We start from the raw sequence: 19,613 nt of genomic DNA, 5'->3' as shown, positions 1-19,613 counted from the left end.
ACCTAAATTAAATGCTCAGGGAGCAGAAACAAGAGATTACTACTAGGAGGAGTGACAGGAATGGTTATATGTGGATCATCTGAGCTGTGTCTTAGAGAACAGTTAGAACTTTTAAAGGGGACGTAGGAAAGAGTAGGTGAACTTGACAAATGGACTTCCCTGGGGTGGGGAAGTGCACAGCACGACTCTGGTGTGAAGGGCAGTTGTGAAAAATAACCTGAAAAAGTAGATTGTAGGCCCCGAATACTGGCCTGGGGAGCCCGTTCTTGATAATGTAAGCAAAAGAAAGTCAACGAAGGTCTTTGGCAGGGTGTACCTCAAAAGTGCACTTGAGGACAGTCAATCTGGCGAGAGGGTGAAGGATGGATGGGCAAGAGGAGAGGCTTCAGGCTGGGAGGCCAAACAGGTGGATGCCGAACCGAGGCAGAGAGAATGGAAGGGAGGTGGCCGCGAAGACAACCTCTAAGCTGTATAGGTAAGGCGAAAGCTAGGGGCAGACAGTACGGACACAACTCCCTCCAGAGGCCGGGCCTGGGAGGAGTCAAAGTCGTAGCCACGCCCTCCAGTGACGTCAGGCGCCCGGCTGAGTATCCGATTGGCTACTCTGGCCTCCAGTCCTAAGAGAAGGCGGTGCCCTGCCCCCGCCCCCTCCGGGCTCGGAGTGAGGCGCGCACCCGCGGAGAGCCCCGGGAGCCCAGCGCCGACCTGGGAAGCTGCAGCGGGGTCGCGCCGCAGAGGTAGGCACATGGGGAGGGCCCGGAGCTGAGGGGCGAGCCCACCGGCTCGGGTGCCCGGGGTCCCCGCCCCCTCGAGAGCGCGGCGTCCCGGGGGGCTTGCGGAGCGGTGGTTGGGGGCGGCAGGCGGAGCCGGCGGGCAGAGACCCGGGCAATGGAGCCGGCTGGGGCGGGATGGAGCGGGACTCGCCCCCGCGCCTCCCGCCGCAGCCCCCGCACTCGGCGTCGCCCCCCTCGCTGCCTCCTGGACCGGGGTCTCGGCCGGGGTCGGTGGTCGGCGGCTCCTCGCGCCCTGGTCTCCTCCTGCCCTGGTGACATTTTGTTTGAAAACGCGGGGCCGGGTGTGTGGCGCGGCGGGGGCGGTCCTGGGGGGGGGGGGCGCAGCTGGCAGCCCCGGGTCCCCGCGTCCAGGGGCCCGCGCGGCTGGGGATGCTGCGGCTCGGCCTCGGCTTCCTGGGAGCTGCGCTCTGATTTCTTGGGTGAAACTCCTCACAAGTTGAAAGAACCGTTTTCTGCCCCTGGAGCTGCTGGAATGTCAAAGTGCCCTTAGGTGACCTACTACGAAACGGCGCTGGCCCTGAAGTTAGTAGACGGCTGTTTAAAAGACGGGGCATTGGAGCCCTCGATTTTGATGTGCGAATCTCTGCGCAGAGAGCAAGTTGAACGATTCACGCGTCCAAGTTTGGTGCTGTGCTCCCTGCAGGTCACTGCTGTCTTTGTGAAATGCCTGTCGCAAGCCTAGACCGCACAGCCGCGGGTGTCCCCGAGGAGCTGTGGAGAGGGGGGCACGGCTGCTCCTGGCCAGGCCACCGAAGGGCAGGCGTAGCCCAAGGGGGGCTGGTTGGTGGTCAGGAGGCTTCCTAAACAAGGCATGCCTCAGTGTGGTCAAGAAAGACAGCCTTTCTGCTTTAGAAAAGAAATACAGTTACCTGGCCAAGTTAAGCCGTCCATCAAGAGGAGCGAATTAAAGAAAGTGAGGAGCTAACCCTGAGCTTCATCAGGATAAGCCTAAATAGATGAATTCTTCCTTCTTCTCTTTCTTTCTCTTTGGGGATTTGGAAGAGAAACAGGAAGTCAGAGAATCGGAGAAAAGAGCATTCTCTCCATAATTGTAAACAGTTTATTTTGTGTCAGTAAATATTTCCAAAAGTCATTGGGGGGGGGGGAGGGGGTGGTATTTGGAAAACCAAGACTTTTTACCCCATCCACTGCAGTGAAGATAGGTTACTTAAAATTCAAAATCTGTAAGTGTTATTTAGCAAATGGTTATAACTCCCAAAGCTGTACAGTTCTATAAAATCAATGGTCATGGAAAAGAATTGTGGGTGTTTGTTTAAAGTTAGAATCTTTACTCAAGACGGTGCATTCACACAACAGTTACTTTATACTAACTGTAATCACAAAATGAAATGAGGAAATCAGGTGTCTAGACCTCTTGGTGGACCATTAGCCAGCCAATCTGTAGTTTTGAATTTTTTTAAATTATGATCCTATTAGTAGGGAATGTAGACATTAGATGCCAATTGAATAATACTATTAAGGTTCTGTTACTTCATTGTAGAATATATAATTAGCATAACTAAAGGTATGAATAAGTATGTTTAACCTGGAATTTATTTATTATGTCATTTTCATAGCAAAGTAGTCTTGGTAAGATGTATGTATGAACTTGCCATATTTGAGGTTAACATTTACCTTTAAATTATTTGAGTTAATGGTGGAACTCTGGAAGGGATAACTACAAACAATGGATCATTAAGTTTGTAAATGTTGAGCTAGTATACATCCACATAGACTTTACTTTACGCAAAATAATTTTTATTCTTTAATTTTGCAGTGGGGAAGATCTTTCTTTTTTCTTTTTAATTTTTAACGTTTATTTATTTTTGAGGGAGACAGAATGTGAGCGGGGGAGGGGCAGAGAGAGAGGAAGATACAGAATCTGAAGCAGGCTCCAGGCTCCAAGCTGTCAGCACAGAGCCAGGTGTGGGGCTCAAACCCACGAACTATGAGATCATGACCCGAGCCAGAGTCAGATACCCAACTGACTGAGCCACCCAGGCTCCCTGAGGAAGATCTTTCTAAAGTGTGAAACAAAACTCAGATACCATGGAGAAAATGATTGTTACACTTTACCACATACTTAAATAAATTTTTTTCTTTGAATATATCACAAACAAGTTTTAAAAGACAACAAATGTATGGGGAACAATTGTTCAAATAAATGTGTGATAAGAAAATTTGTATCTGCATTACTTCTGTTTAAAAATTGTATTTATTTTCATTTGAATAAAGTTGACACAATGTTACATTCGTTTCAGATGCACAACATAGTGATTCAACAGCTCTATACAACTTATCTTTCTTTTACTCATTTGTAAATAAATGCTCTTTTTTAAAATTGAAGTATAATTCATGAACCATAAAATTTACTCTTTTAAAGTGTACATTATCCGTGACTTTCAGTATATTCACAAGGTTGTGCAACTATCAGCACTATTCTAATTCTAGAATAATTTTTTAAAAATGTTTATTTTTGAGAAAGAGGAAGACAGACAGAGAATGAGCAGGGGAGGGGCAGAGAGAGAGGAAGACACAGAATCCAAAGCAGGCTCCAGGCTCTGATCTGTCAGCACAGAGCCTGTCGTGGGGCTCGAACCCACGAACCACGAGATCATGACCTGAGCCGAAGCTGGACGCTCAACCGATTGAGCCGCCAGGTGGCCCCTGAATAATTTTGATCAGTCAAAAAAGAAATCCCAAACTCATTAGCTGTTGATCACGATTGCCCTCTCTTCACAGCCTTTGGCAACCATTAACTTACTTTCTGTCTTTTTGGATTTACCCCTTTTGTGTGAATGGAATCATACAATATGTGGCCTTTTATGTCAGGCTTCTTTCACTTGGCCTCTAGGATAATTGTCACAGCATGTATTAGTACTTTTTTTTCTGGCTGTGTAATATTCCGTTGTACGAACATACTAGATTTTGTTTATCCATTCATCTGATGATGGACACTTGGATTGTTTCCACTTTTTTGGCTATTTGAATAATGCTGCTATGAACATTTGTGTACAAGTTTTGGTATTCAGTTCTCTTGGGTATGTAGTTAGCATTGAAGTTGCTGGATCATCTGGTAACTTTATATTGAAACTTTTGAGGAACTGTTAAACTATTTTCCAAAGCAGCTATACCATTTTTACATTCCCAATAGCAAAGTATGAGGGTTCTAATTTCTCCACATCCTCACCCACACTTGTTATTATGGTTTTATTATTTTACCCATCCTATTTGGTGTGCAGTGGTTATCATGATTTTAATTTGCATTTTCCCTTATAGCAAATGTTGTTAAACATCTTTTCATGTGCTTTTTGGCCATTTATATATCAAATGCCTATTTAGATCCTTTGCCTACTTTTTAATTGTTTTGATTTTTTATTGTTGAGTTGCAAGAGTTATCTATATATTCTAGATAAAAGTCTCTGAGATACGTGATTTGCAAATATTTTTCTTCCTTCTGTGTCTTATCTTTTCACTTTCTTGATGGCGTCCTTTGAAATAAAAGTTTTTAATTTTGATTAAGTCAAATTTATCTATTTTCTTTTTGATGACTCATGTTTTAGATGTCAACTCGAAGAAACTATTGCCTAATTTAAGGTCACAAAGATTTATGCCTATCATTTGTTCTAAGAGTTTGAGAGCATTGACTCTTACATTTAGGCCTTTGATCCATTTTGAGTTGGTTTGTGTATATGTTGTGATGGAGGGGTCCAAATTCATTCTTTTGCATGGGGATATCCAGTTGTCTAGCACCATTATCGAAAAGACTCTTCTTTCTCTGTGGAATGATTTTGGCACCCTTGTCAGAAATCAGTTGACTATAGGGGCACCTGGGTGGCTCAGTGGGTTAAGCGTCCAACTTCGGCTCAGGTCATGATCTCACGGTTCATGGGTTCGGGCCCTGCGTCAGCCTCTGTGCTGACAGCTAGCTCAGAGCCTGGATCCTGCTTCAGATTCTGTATCCCCAACTCTCTCTGACCCTCCCCTGCTCACACTGCATCTATCTCTCTCTCTCTCTCTCTCTCAGAAGTAAATAAAAAATTATTTTAAAAAAAATCAATTGACTGTAGAGGTACCTGTGTGGCTCAGTTGGTTTTGAGCATCTGACTCTTGATTTTGGCTCAGGTCATGATCCCAAAGTTGTAGAATCAAACTCTGCATCAGGCTCCATGCTGAGTATGGAGCTTGCTTAGGATTCTCTCTCTGTCTGTCTTCCTCTGTCCCTCTCCCCCACTCACATTTTCTCTTTCTTTCAGATTAAAAAAAAATCAATTGACTATAAACTTGAGATTTTATTTCTGGACTCTTAATTTTATTCCACTGATCAAATGTCTGTCTTTATGGCAATACCATACAGTTTTGACTACAGTAACTTTGTAGTAATTTTTGAAATTGTGACATATGAGTTCTATGACGTCTTAAGATTTTTTTGGCTATTCTGGATCCCTTCAGTTTCCATATGAATTTACGATTAGCTTTCCATTTTTTTGCTCAACGACACATTTGGAATTTTGAGAGGGATTGAGTGTATGTATCCATTTGCAAGTATTGGCATCTTCACAATATTAAGTCTTCTAATCCATGAACATGGGATGTCTTTCATTTATTTAGATTTAATTTCTCTCAATGTTGTTTTGTGGTTTTCAGAGTGCAAGTTTTGCACTCCTTTTGTTAAATTTATTCCTAAGTATTTAGTTCTTTTGATGCTATTGTACATGAAATATATTCTTAATTTCATTTTTGGATTTTTTTTTTTGCTAATGCATAGAAAAACAATTGATATGATTGATTGTATATTGATCTGTTTTCCTGAAACCTTGCTGAGCTCAAGTAGTTCTAATAGGTTTTTTGTGAATTCCTTAGGATTTTCTAAATACAAGATCATTTCATTTGAAAATAGAGATTTGGTTTTCTTTTTTTTCAAGTTTATTTATTTTGAGAGAGAGGGAGAGAACGAGCAGGAGAGGGGCAGAGGGAGAGGTAGAGAAAGAGAATCACAAACAGGCTCCATGCCATCAGCACAGAGCCTGATGCAGGGCTCAAACTCACAAACTGAGAGATCGTGACCCGAGCCGAAACCAAGAGTTGGGTGCTTAACTGTATGAGCCATCCAGACATGCCTAGATTTAGTTTTCAAACTGAATTCTTTTTATTTTATTTTCTGGCCCTGGCTAGAACCTCTGGTACAGTGTTGAACAAAAGTGGCAAAGCAGACATCCTTGTATTATTTCTGGTCTTTGGCAGATCAATCATTTATCATTAAGTATGATGTTAGCTGTGGGCTTTTCCTAGGTACTTTTTATCAGGCTGAGGAAGGTCCCTTCTATTACCAGCTTATTGAATGTTTTTATTGTGAAAGGATGTTGAATTTTGTCAGATTTTTTCCCCTACATTGATTGAAATGATCATGTGGTTTTGGGCTATTATTCTATTAACATGGTACACTGTATTGATTAATTTTTATCCATTGAAAACTATCTGCCTTTATGTTATTATTTTGCCTTTATGCTATTTTTAAACTGTAGAAATTTTTAGTAGAGCATACACAAGTTATTTTAATTGTAGAGCGAAACTCAACCAGCATGAATTAGACACTTTTTGCTTAACAATGTTTCTACCTTTCTCTGTAAAGATACAAGTGATTCAAGACTTAACAGTGTCTGTTTCAGGACAGCTTTTTATTTTATAATATTTAGTCCATATTTTTTTTTCCTTGCCCATTCTAAAGCTAAGGAGGAAAGAACTGAAGTAGCAGAATTGAGAAAAAGCTTGTGACTGACAGTGCATTGTCTATTCCTAAATCATTGATAGTAAATGCTAATGTGGGAGATGATAAATATCATTAACAGGGCTAAGATCCTTAGGAAAAAAACAGAAAACAATGATGTGAGGCTTCTATAAAAACAAAGAAATAAAAAGAGAATGATTTCCCATCTTACAATTAAAACTTTCCCTTAAATTATGGCTAGAACTTAGGAGCATCTGGAGGCTTTGAGATGCTTGGGGTGCTCTTACTAAAGTTGTAATCTTTGTAGAGTAACTCTGCTTTTATTTATTTCTAAATTATTGAATGATAATGTCAGTATTCATATGAAAATTGGTTTAGGCATAAAACAACATTTATACTAGGAAAACAGTCTTCTGTGGGTTTTTAGCAACATGAAGTTTTTACAAACTGGTATAGGTTTAGGAAGGGTTATATTACACTAAGCAGTGAGAAAATCAACTTGGATGATATGTGAGTAACATATGTTTTTAGAAACCAGAAGAATAGTACACTTCAACTGCAGATTGGTCCTGGGGTTTGGAGAGTTTTGCTGTCACATATATGCCGAGACCAGGGCTTGGTTCCTTGTGGAGATCCATTCCTAATACAAATTTTATCTGTTCATACCAAGGGCAATTCAGAAATATATCATCAAGCCATTTATTCAAGTGGCCTGATGAAACATCAACATTTAAAACAACATTTATGAATCTCAGAACCAGAGAAAATGAATAGTTTTTTTGCACTTCAAAATTTCGAAACCAATTCCCCTGCCTACTGGCTTCCACCTTGCAGTGCTTCTCCCTGGGATTAATCTCACCCAAAAGGAAAGCTAATATTATGGGGAAAAACTGATTCCAGATTTACTTAATGTAGGCAAGTCCAAATTCATATTTATATCCTTTCTCTTCTTGGACCAAAAATAATTATACAAATGTGTCAAAGATCATAATACTTTGCCTGGTTAAATATGCCAAAGCAGGGTGCTTGGGTGGCTCCATTTGTTAAGTGTCTGACTTCGGCTCAGGTCATGATCTCATGGCTTGTGGGTTCGAGCCCTGCGTCGGGCTAGCTCAGAGCCTGGAGCCTGCTTCAGATTCTGTATTTCCCTCTCTCTCTGACTCTCCCCTGCTCACGCTGTCTCTCTCTCTCAGAAATAAATTTAAAAAAAAATTAAACAAATTTTTTAAATATGCCAAAGGATTTTTGGCTTAAAAGAGATTTTGGATCTAGACAAATTTAGAATGATTATAAGTAATAATTGTAATTCACATCTAACTTATAATTGTAGCACTGGTGATGAAGTTTCTTAGGTTATTCTATCATGCTACCAATTGAATCAAATTGTGATAATTCTGTAAATTTAGGAGTGTGGCAAAATTATGAACTGGACGATTAAGACAATGTTTTACCTAATGAGCAGAGCTAAAATAGTACTAGTACTCTGCATTCAGATGGTGCTATTATAGTGTCCAAAGTGCTATTAAAAATAGCAGTATTTAATTTGTTCCTCGCAACATACTCATGAAGAACAATCGTTTGTTATTACCAGTGTCCTGCTTTTTGTAGATTGGGTAATCTGAGACTTGAAAAGGATATGTTATATATAAAGGTTGAATGACACATTGGGCTTCAAACCCTGACCTCTGTCTCCCACTAAGTTTTTTCGATGAGCTATATAACCAGTTCTGGAATTTGTCTTAGAATTCAAAAATTTGAATGTGGATAATTTCATTAGATGGTAACGTGGATTTGTACACAGGATGATGCAATGAATTATCCTGAATGCTAATAGGTTATATGCCATTTGATGCCTTCTTTCCTAGAATAAATATGGCGGAGCTTACTGAGACAGAAGGACCAGTAGATTGGAAAGAACGATGTGTGGCTCTGGAGTCCCAGCTCATGAAATTTAGAGTTCAAGCAAGCAAGATAAGAGAGCTTTTAGCTGAGAAGGTAAGCTTTTTTTCTCCAGCCAAAAATCACCCGTTTGGGGCATATTTCATTTACATTAAATAATCTCAGTACTTTTGGGAGTAAGCATTTTTAAAATAAAGAACATAATTTAAATTTTTGTCAGTACTTTAAAGCTATTTCTGACATATTCTTTTGCCAATTTCAGTGTGAATTGGACATTAAACCAAAAAAACATTTCTTTGGGGGAACTAATGGAATATGTAAGAGTTGTGTGTTTTTGATGAATGTGAAGTTCATTCATTCCATATAGAAAAGCTATAATTTATTTGATTTTACTAGAGGAGTGTGACAGCATTTTAATTTACTAGATGTTTAAGAAAATCCTGGTTAAAGTGGTTATAGAAGAATGTTCCCTATTGATGGTAAAATATGTTTATACTGTATTTGAAAGTATGTACCTATTTAAGAATTTATATTGACTAGCTGTGTATTGCTAAACTACCAGCTGGGCTAGAATTGAGTTTAATATAATTACCTGCTTCTCTTAATAGTTCTAGTCATGTAATTAAAATTTCATCTATGTCGTAGGAATTGTTTTGCATATATGTATATAAAACCCATGGATTCATTCATTCATTTCTTCATTCATTCAACAATTATTCACTGAGGGCTCATTTTGTGCCAGACACTCTTCTGAATGCTCAAATTACATCTGTGAACAAGAAAACTTATATTCCTGTTTGCAGGGAATCCAGATTCTAGACCTGCACTGTCTAATATACAACCATTAGTCATAAATCACTATTGAGCACTTGAAATGAGGCTAGTACAGATTGAGATGTGTTGGAAATATAAAGTACACCTGGATTTCAAAGATTTAGTATGGAAGAAAGAATGTGAAATGTCTTAGCAATAATTTTTATATTTATTACATGCTGAAATAGCATTTTGGATATTAGATTAAATAGAAAATATTAACAATAATTATACCTATTTCTTTTTACTTTCTAAATACGGCTACTAGAAAATTTTATTTTATTTATTTATTTTTTAATGTTTTATTTATTTCTAGGAGAGAGAGAGAGAGACAGCGTGAACAGGGGAGGGTCAGAGAGAGAGGGAGTCACAGACTGAAACAGGCTCCAGGCTCNCTGAGATTGATTTCTGTCGGCATCACCAGAACAAATGAAACCCTGTCGACTTTCCTTGCTCCGAAAGCCGAGAATCTGTGACACCAGACCTGATGAAACACACAACACCACGACTTCCAAATAAGAAAGGAAAGAAAACCCGAATTTTTTTTTAAATATTTTTTATTTATTTCTAGGAGAGAGAGAGAGACAGCGTGAGCAGGGGAGGGTCAGAGAGAGAGGGAGTCACAGACTGAAACAGGCTCCAGGCTCCGAGCTGGCAGTCAGCACAGAGCCCGACGCGGGGCTCGAACCCACGAACCGCGAGATCATGACCTAAGCGAAAGTCGGACGCTTAACCGACTAAGCCACCCAGGCGCCCTGAAAATTTTAAATTACACATGTAACTCACATAATATTTTTTTTAAAAAAAATTCATAACATTTACAAAAAATTAATTCCAGTGCAGTTGAATAGTTTCAGGTATACAATATAATAATCCAAGTACACTCTTAATCCCCTTCACCTATTTTATTCACCCCCCAACTCCCACCTACTTCCCCTCTGGTAACCATTTGTTTGTTCTCTGTAGTTAAGTCTGGGTTTTTTTGTCTCTTTGTTTCTTTGTTTTGTTTTAAAATTCCATATATGAGTGAAATCATATGGTATTTGTTTTTCTCTGACTGGCTTATTTCACTTAGCATTATACTCTCTAGATCCATCCATGTTGTCGTAAATGGCAAGATTTCATTCCTTTTTGTGGCTGAATAATATTCCATTTTATACATATACAGTGTCTTTTTTTATCTGTTCATCTGTCAATGGACACTTGGGCTGCTTCCATAGATTGGCTATTGTAAGTAATGCTGTAATAGACATAGGGATGCATATATCACTTTGCATCGTGCACTTCGAATTCGTGTTTTCGTATTCTTTGGGTAAATAGCCAGTAGTGCAATTATTGGATCATAGGATAGTTCTATTTTTAATTCTTTGAGGAACCTCCATACTGTTTTCCACAGTGGCTGCAACCAGTTGCATTCCCACCAACAGTACACAAGGATTCCTTTCCCTCCACATCCTCGCCAACACTTGTTATTTCTTATGGTTTTGGTTTTAGCCTTTCTTAGATGATGACTTACATTATACAGTGCTGTCTACATGGATAGATAAATAGTATGACCGGTCATCCGTAACTGCTCAGGAGAACTTACAGATGGTTTCTCAAACCCTGGTCTGCATTATCCTTTGGGATGGAGACTGTTATGTGCATCACATCTTCAAAAAGATCTTGGGGCACCTGGGTAAATCAGTTGGTTAAGTGTCTGACCACTGATTCGTCTCAGGTCATGATCTCACCTTTGTGAAATGGAGCCTCAAGTCAGGTTCCGGGCTGGGCATGGAACCTGCTTAAAATTCTCTCTCTCCATCTCCCGCTGTCCCTCCCCCACTCAGCATACCCTCACCCTTTTTCTCAAAAAAACACAAAAAAACAAAACCAGAACAACAACAAAAAAAACAACTTAAGAAAAGACGTTAAATCTTCCTTCCATTGCTAGTTGAGAATCTCTTTTTTTTTAAAAAAAAGATTTTATTTTTATAAGTAATCTCTGAACCCAATATGGGGCTCAAACTCAACCCTGAGATCAACCAACTCCACCAACTGAACTGGCCAGGCACCTGCTAGCTGAGAATGTCTTGGCACAGAAGCATTTTCTTTTTTGTACAGAGGTGGTCAAATAAAATTCAGGAAAACATCATTCAGTTTAAACTTTCATATATATCATGTTAAATTTTTGTGCTTTAACATCTTTTAGATGGAAATGTTAAAATTATGCTGTTCACTCCTTTGGGTCAAAGGATGACCCAGTAATAAGCTTTGTGTAGTAAATCCCCAGTATCAGTTTGCTTTATTTACCACTGTTAGAATAAAAATTATAATCTGAAAAAAAAAATCCAGTTTGAATATCTCCCAAGTTAGGGAAGCTTATTCTAACTCAGTTAGTGACTCATGCTTAGTCTTTTGTTCCTCTCTCTATAAAAATCATTTCCCAGATTGTGCTGATTTATTTAGTATTTTCCACAATCCCAGCCATTCCATACAATGATTTTGTTAAGATCACCAATTATATTTTTGCTGCTAAACCTCATGGACACTTCCCACGTGTTGCCTTATCAGCCTTTTAGCAATTAGCACACTGTTGACCACAGCTTCCTTAAAATTTTCTTGATTCCCTTGATTCCATATTCTCTGGGTTTCTTTGTGGACTAAACAGGAGTTATGTTATTTGGGTTTCAATGAATTGACCGTTAAGTTCTAAATTTTATGGCAACAATTATCCTTTGAAGGCATGTTGCAACAAGTTTCTTTATGAGTGCCCATTTTTCAGATTTTCAAAGTGTCATTTTTTTCCTATAAGTACATTTACAAATAGATTTCTGGTTGTTAGTTTATGTCATTGGGCTTCATTTTTTTCTTTGTCAGTGAATGACTATTGCAAGGAATATTATTTCAAAATTGCTCCTGTAGTCCTAGTTTCTCTCTTTCCTTCCTTCTTTGTCTTCTTCATCTTCTGTATTTTTTATCTGTGACTTAGATCCTGTGACAGATCTAGGAGATGGAATTATTCAGATGTGTTTTATACAGTGGAAAGTGGACAAGGATGCCAAGTTACTCATGGTTTCCCAGTAAATATATTCAACACTAAAATGGGAAAAATGTTTTTCACGATATTTTCTGTTCTATTCCATTGTGAAATATTTTTCCCTGGATTAAAAATTGTTTTTGGTACCCACCTATGTTCTAATAAAAATGCCAAATATTTATTGATTTATTATGTGCTAAGCACTTTATAGGTATGATTTATCTAATTCGTATAACAAGCTATGAAATAAGACATTTTATTGTTCGCATTTTACAGATTGGGAAACTGATGCTTACTATGTTCTGGGCAATCTTCTTTAGACATACATTGTTAGTACCATATATATATGTATGTATGTATATATATATATATATATATATATACACATAAATATATGGATATATTTTTATCCAAGAGGAAACTTAGGTGCATAGAAGTTATTTAAATTGCCCAAGTTTGTGCTGAAAAGTGAGTGATGGAGACAAGAATTAAAACTGAGTATTCTTTTTTTTTTTTTTTAATGTTTTATTTATTTCTAGGAGAGAGAAAGATAGCGTGAGCAGGGGAGGGTCAAAGAGAGAGGGAGTCACAGACTGAAACAGGCTCCAGGCTCTGAGCTGGCAGTCAGCACAGAGCCTGATGCGGGGCTCGAACCCACGAACTGCGAGATCATGACCTAAGCGAAAGTCGGGCGCTTAACCAACTAAGCCACCCAGGCGCCCTGAAACTGAGTATTCTGCTAGTAGAGCCTGAATGCTTAGCCATCACCCTATATGGCCTCTCTAATCTGGTTTTATTACCACATTCCTTGCTCCCTCTGATAAACTTAGCCACTCATCTATTCTGTCTTCCCCTCAGCCATGCAACATTTAAATCCACCTCTGCTTGAGAGCAGGTACCTGTGTGTATTAGGATGTGTGTGTATGTGTAGTAATAACAGTTTACATAGCACTACATATTTTTAAAGCAAACCCTATTGCATTGCTTCTACATGCCAACTTGAGTCAAATTTGCATTCCAGAGGCCAGCCTGGTCCCATCCATAACCTTTGGTTTTGTGTTAGGACCAGTCTGCCCCAAGGCTTCTCCTGAATAGTTCTCCAGACCTTCCCCTCAAATGGATGCAGGCCAAGGCTGAAGATTCTTGAGAGAATATTAATTTGATTCTTCAGCTTTTTGCCAGGAATTCTGGCCAACTTTTCTTTCCTCCAACTATCCTGGTTCTTTGTTTTATTGGTGTCGGCTAAAGGCCGCTGATGCTAGGTGCCAACTCTGGTTCCTAAGCTTTTACTACAACCATTTTAGCTAGTTTAAACCCGACAGTAGCTTGGGGCAACTGGGTGGCTCAGTTGGCTAAGTGTCCAACTCTTAATTTCAGCTCAGGTCATGATCTCATGGTTCGTGAGTTCGAGCCCCACATCAGGCTTTGCACTGACAATGCGTAGCCTGCTTTGGATTCTTGGGACACAGAATCCCTCCTGCTCTCTCTCTCACAAAAATAATTAAATAAATATTTAAAAAAAAAAAAAACCCACACTAACCCTGTAAAGTAACTATTATTATCCCCAATCTCAAGATATTAACATTAAGAGTATTTGAGGTGTGCCTCAGTGGCTCAGTCAGTTAAGCATTGGACTCTTGATTTCAGGTCAGGTCATGATCTCATGGTTCGTGGGATTGAGCCCCAGGTTGGGCTCTGTGCTGACAGCATGGAGCCTGCTTGAGATTCTCTCTCTCCTTTTGACTCTCCCCTGCTCATGGGCACTCTCTTTTTCTCTCTCTCAAAATAAATAAATAAACATTAAAAAAAAGATTGAGAATATTTGAGTAATATGCCCAATATCATAGAACTAACAACTAGTAGAGTGGGCATTAAATCTTAGATCTTACATACTTTTTATGATGGAACTAATAGAGTGACTAGAACATAGAAATAACTCACTATTATTTTCCTACATCTTTCTTTATATTTCTTTTTAAATGTTTTACTGTTTATTTATTTTTAATTTTTTTATAGTTTATTTATTTTTGAGACAGAGAGAGACAGAGCATGAGTGGGGAAGGGGCAGAGAGAGAGGGAGACATGGAATCCAAAACAGGCTGCAGGTTCTGAGCTGCCAGCACAGAACCTGATGCGGGGCTCGAACCCACGAACCGTGAGATCATGACCTGAGATCATGACCTGAGCTGAAGTCAGAAGCTTAACCGACTGAGCCACCTAGGCGTCCCCTATGTTTATTTAGTTTTGAGAGAGAGACAGAGCACGACTGGGGCAAGGGCAGAAAGAGAAGGAGACACAGAATCTGAAGCAGGCTCCAGGCTCTGAGCTGTCAGCACACAGCCAGACTTGGGGCTCGAACTCACAAACGGTGAGATCATGACCTGAGCTGAAGTCAGATGCCCAATCAATTGAGCCACTCAGGTGCCCCTATTTTCCTACATCTTTCTTAAGGGACACACTGGTTAAGCGCACAAGGAGGTGACTTAACAAATGTAATTACCAATTAATAGGAGACATCTCAGTCAATTATTTTTTAGGAAAATTTATGAGATCATCTTGGAGTGTTTTTATAATTAAAGATGGATTTCAATTACATATACTTTATGTTTTTTGGAGATGGAGTAGGAGAATACATGAGATTTAAAAAAACTATTTTTTGCACCGTTTTTTTTTTTTCCATCACAACTTCCAAGTAACTTTGAATATTGAAACTTGTGAAGAAAAAGGCCTTATTGAAGTCTTGGGCAAATACTGCTATAAGTGGGAGAGGTCTTTAGAGGAATTTAAGGAATGGTGTTGGAAATATCTCCAGCATGCCAAATATAAACTCTTCAGGGAAGCTGAGATTTAAGTAGTTTTCCGACTTTACAGTATTACTGGTTAGTGTTGAGTCACGGAGGGAAAAGAGAAAGTTTCTTTTTACGTTGAAGTGAGTGCTGTTTTCTACGGGTTAGGTTTTCAGCAAAAAAAAAAAAAAAATGGGTGGAAATATGAAGAATTTTCCCTTTGGGCATCTTAAGCATTGGCATGGGCCGCATAAACTAGTGCTGCTGTCACCTGATACAGCATCGCTGTCTGGGATTTCCTGTCGCGATGGCCACTTGACCTTCCTTTCGTGTATATGATGCCCATGAGGTGGGCTACGATTCTCTCAAAGGACTGAGGAGTCCCTGGACAGCATAATATTTGCCTTCATGTAATGATCCAGTACAACATCATGACCATCCAATTTCAACTGCATATCCCTGCAGTCACTCTGTCGCCTCACCTAATATTCTCAGTACCTAACAGGAATTGTTCATATACTGATAACGAGAGGCTAATTTAAATGTCATTTTTGGGGGCAACTGACCGAAGAGATTATTTATTATAAGAAAATAAATTAAAATGCTGATAGTCTTTCTAACAGTGATGGGTTCTGTGGGGAAAAATCAGGAAGAGATACCTGGTGGGGAATTGATGTCCACATCAGTGAGTGTGAAGGTCCTAAAATATTCTGCCTAAAGTGACGAATCTGTTAAACTAGTTTATTTGTATACGGTGCTGAGAACACTGAGTATTAAGAGTGGTGGTGTTAGGATCCAGCATTAATGGCATGTTGTCTCTGCCACTTGCTGCTAGGTTTCCTCTGGCTACAGAGGGCACTTCTCCGGTATTAAGTCAAAACACTAGGTTTAGCATTTGTTATTGAATAAATAGCCTGTTTGTCAAAAATTCCTATTTTTGTCCTAAGCCTGATGTAGAGCAGCCGATTATTTCAAGTTTCTTTTAGTGACTTGGGATGGATTGATTTTGGAATGGACCTAAAGGTTTACATTAGAATTTACAGTATGAAAGTGAAAACTTACTTGAATATTTCCCTCATTGCTTCTTTTTTTTGTATTTTGCTCAGTTATTTTCCAGCCTGAATGATTATAAAAACATTCACCCCAAATCAAAGTATTGCCTTTCCTACCACCCTTATGTTTAAACTCATTTTAAAGTGATGTAAACTTTGTTGGAAATATTTAACATATATTTACTTAAATGCAATGTGAAGTGCTCAGTATTTATGATCTGTAATACAGGTTGTGGGAACATAGGTTTGTCAAGGTTTATCTTTGCTTGTAAATAATTTTTTTGGACAGAGTTGAAACCTTCATCCATTCATTCATTTGCTCAACATATATCTATTTATTGAATTTCTGTTATATGGTATTCATTACTCCTGCCTTAACCATTGTTATGTAAGTAAGGAATACACACAAAATCTGAAGAGACACTTCTTAGCTTACTTACTATCTAGTGGTAGAATTATGTGAGAATCTCAGATTCCAAATTTAGCCCTTCTTGGCTATACCTCTGTCTCTGTGCCTCGTTCTGTGGTACGTTCCTTGAGAGCATGCAACTTAAAATTGTTCCTGCTATGAATGTTAGTATGACTTTAAGTTACCAATAAAAGATGCGTAGGCTAAAAGAAATAGCATACAGGGGTGGGGGCTTCCTGGGGGGCTCAGTTGGTTGAGCATTCGACTCTTGGTTTCCGCTCAGGTCATGATCCCAGGGTCATGGGATCGAGCTCTATGTTGGGCTCTGTGCTGAGCGTGGAGCTTGCTTAGGATTCTGTCTCTTTCTCCCTTTGCCCCGCTCCCCCATTCGTGCTCTCTCTCTCTAAAAAATAAATTTTAAAAAACCCATAGCGTAAAGAAATAGAAATAAAGACAAATGCTTTCCAACTAAGAATTCTGTGGTTTTACGTATTTGGGACTTATTTTCATATGGTTCCATATAACTATATGCTGTGTGGAATTTATAAATGCCAAAGCAGCTGTGGTTCAACTAAAAGAGCAGGAGGGAATCAGATCATGAAGGAAAGACTCAAATTCCAGCCATATCACTGGCTCAGAGCAGAAACTAATACAAGGCATACTCATCCTGAACAGCAACGTCCTAATCTTCATGATGAACATAACAATTTCTATCTTACGGTGTGGCTGTGAAATAATACAGTGGAAAGTTTCTGGTTCCTAAACACTAGAATTTTTTTTAAGTTCTCTTCTAGTCCCCAAATTATTTTTCTTTCCTCTGAGATTATTTCCCACTTTTATGTTTGTTATGCTTTTTTTTCAGGTTATAAACTTTTCTCAAATTTCTGATGAGATTGGTGATCCATTCATATTTAAAAATGGGACATCTGAAAAGCTGACCAGCAATTTTGTGTAAATAGTCAGTGCTGGTCAACTGTCCATCGTTGTTTCAGAGTGAGAGGGTGGGATACTGCCTACTGCATCATGAACCCATAAATGCCATAGTTGTTGGATTGGTGCCCTCCAAACAATTTATTCAGTTTTGCAAGAGGAGAACATTGCCATTTTCAACAGGAAGTAAATGCTTAGCTGCTGGACATTTGGCACATGGGATAAGCGAGAAGATTTCAGCGAGTTAGTTGAGTCTAGGGTTACATATTCTCATTAATACCCCCTATTTTCACCCCACCCCCATCACTCGTGATCTAGGTCTTTACTGGATTCTGTGGGGAAATTAGCTCCCAAGAGATACCCAGGACTCTCCAGTCCTAATTCTAGACTTGGTTTCTGCTTCATCAAAAACAAGGAGATTAAATGAACATATGCACATTTAATGGTGAGCTTGTCCCCCGCACTTCCGACCTTTCTCTCTTCCACGGCTCCTAAAATGCCGGCACAAGCATATATCTTATGGGGGGAGATTAAAAGTCTCTGAAAATCTTATCAGCCCAGGAGGAAAGAGGAAGTAGTGCTGACCATTAGTGGTTTGCCAACAGAATGCCCAGGCAGATCACCTAATGTTAAAGTTCATGGTCAGTAAGCCCCATGTATGTGCTAAAACATCGAGGCAGCTTTTTAGTCCCTTAACCTTAAATGTAAGTAGACAGCTCATGAATGACCAGACATCTAAGGAAAGCCTCTAACATGAAAGACAGAGAATAATCAGAAAACAGAACAAAACACAACATTGCCTATGCAGAGAAAAGGAAATAAAACAGAGCAAGCAAAATCCTATCACTTAATATTCCCAGAGAGAAAAGATATTGCATCCCTGAAACAAGGAATATTCAGGGAATAAATAAAAACTCTTGAAAATTAAAAACATGGTAGAAGAAATAGTAAACTTAATAAGTAGGTTGGAATATAAACTGAAGGTAAATACCTGGGAAGTAGAGAAAAAAAATGTTGAAGAGATGGACAAAGTGAGAAAAGATTAGAAATTTAGAGAACTAGTTCAGCATGTCCAAGGCCTGAATAATAGGAAGTCTCTGGAGTGGACAAAATCGATGAAATCAGGCACGAAAGTTTCCCAGAATTGAAGGACACAAGATTGTAGATTAAAAGGTCTACCAAGTACCTAGCACAACAGATAAAAATAGTTGCACCCAAAGACACATCATCATGAAAGTTTACCATACACCATAGAAAAGATTCTGCAAGCTTCCAGAGGGGGAGGAAAACCAATATGTGAACAATCAGGAATTAGAATGGGATTTTTAAGACATGCAAGTTCCCATATAACCTTCTTTTTTTTTTTTTTTTTTTTAATGTTTTATTTATTTCTAGGAGAGAGAGAGAGAGAGCGTGAGCAGGGGAGGGTCAGAGAGAGAGGGAGTCGTAGACTGAAACAGGCTCCAGGCNTTTTTTTTTTAATGTTTTTATTTATTTCTAGGAGAGAGAGAGAGAGAGCGTGAGCAGGGGAGGGTCAGAGAGAGAGGGAGTCGTAGACTGAAACAGGCTCCAGGCTCTGAGCTGGCAGTCAGCACAGAGCCTGACGCGGGGCTCAAACCCACGAACCGCGAGTACATGACCTAAGCGAAAGTCGGACGCTTAACCGACTAAGCCACCCAGGCGCCCCGCCATATAACCTTCTTGAGGAATCTCCAGAAGGATGTGCTCCATTAAAAGGAGGAAGCCATTGGAGTCAAGAAACAGGAGTTCCAACGTGGGGAAAAGCGGAAGGGCCTTCCCAAGAAGACAGCTGTGTCCTGGCAAGTGGGGAGTCAGTCCAGATGGGTACAGATCAGAGGCTCTGGGAGAGGTTTAAAGAGGAACAGGAATGAATGAACATCTTTAGAGATGATTTAATTTGGAGTTTAATCGTTGATAAGTTCATAGAAAGCTAGATAAATAAAAGAACAAGGCACTTAACTCTAGGGGGAAAAGTTATGCAGCAAAGGAAAAAGTAACTATGGTTTTTTTAAAAAAAATATATTTTTTATGTGTTTATATTTGAGAGAGAGAGAGACAGAGTGTGAGTGGGGGAGGGGCAAAGAGAGAGGGAGACACAGAGTCTGAAGCAGGGTCCAGGTTCTGAGCTGTCAGCACAGAGCCTGATGCGGGGCTCAAACTCA

The 19,613-nt window shown here is 39.4% G+C and overlaps 1 protein-coding gene across 1 annotated transcript in view; it reads left to right on the top strand.

Moving 5' to 3' along the window:
• Positions 1-666: 666 nt before the first annotated feature.
• PLEKHH2 (pleckstrin homology, MyTH4 and FERM domain containing H2) overlaps positions 667-19,613 on the top strand; it is a 117,977-nt gene continuing 99,030 nt past the window's right edge. Inside the window, exons 1-2 of the mRNA XM_039232437.1 lie at positions 667-737; positions 8,388-8,517. Of these exons, the coding sequence (XP_039088368.1) occupies positions 8,395-8,517 (123 nt within the window). The 5' untranslated portion in view covers positions 667-737; positions 8,388-8,394. The remainder of the gene's footprint in view (positions 738-8,387; positions 8,518-19,613) is intronic.

Source organism: Hyaena hyaena, unplaced genomic scaffold (genome assembly GCF_003009895.1).
Source record: "Hyaena hyaena isolate Hyena2069 unplaced genomic scaffold, ASM300989v1 scaffold_64, whole genome shotgun sequence".
Lineage (NCBI taxonomy): Eukaryota > Metazoa > Chordata > Mammalia > Carnivora > Hyaenidae > Hyaena > Hyaena hyaena.
The sequence above is the reverse complement of the archived record's forward strand: the minus strand, read 5'-3'. Positions and strand labels throughout refer to the sequence as shown.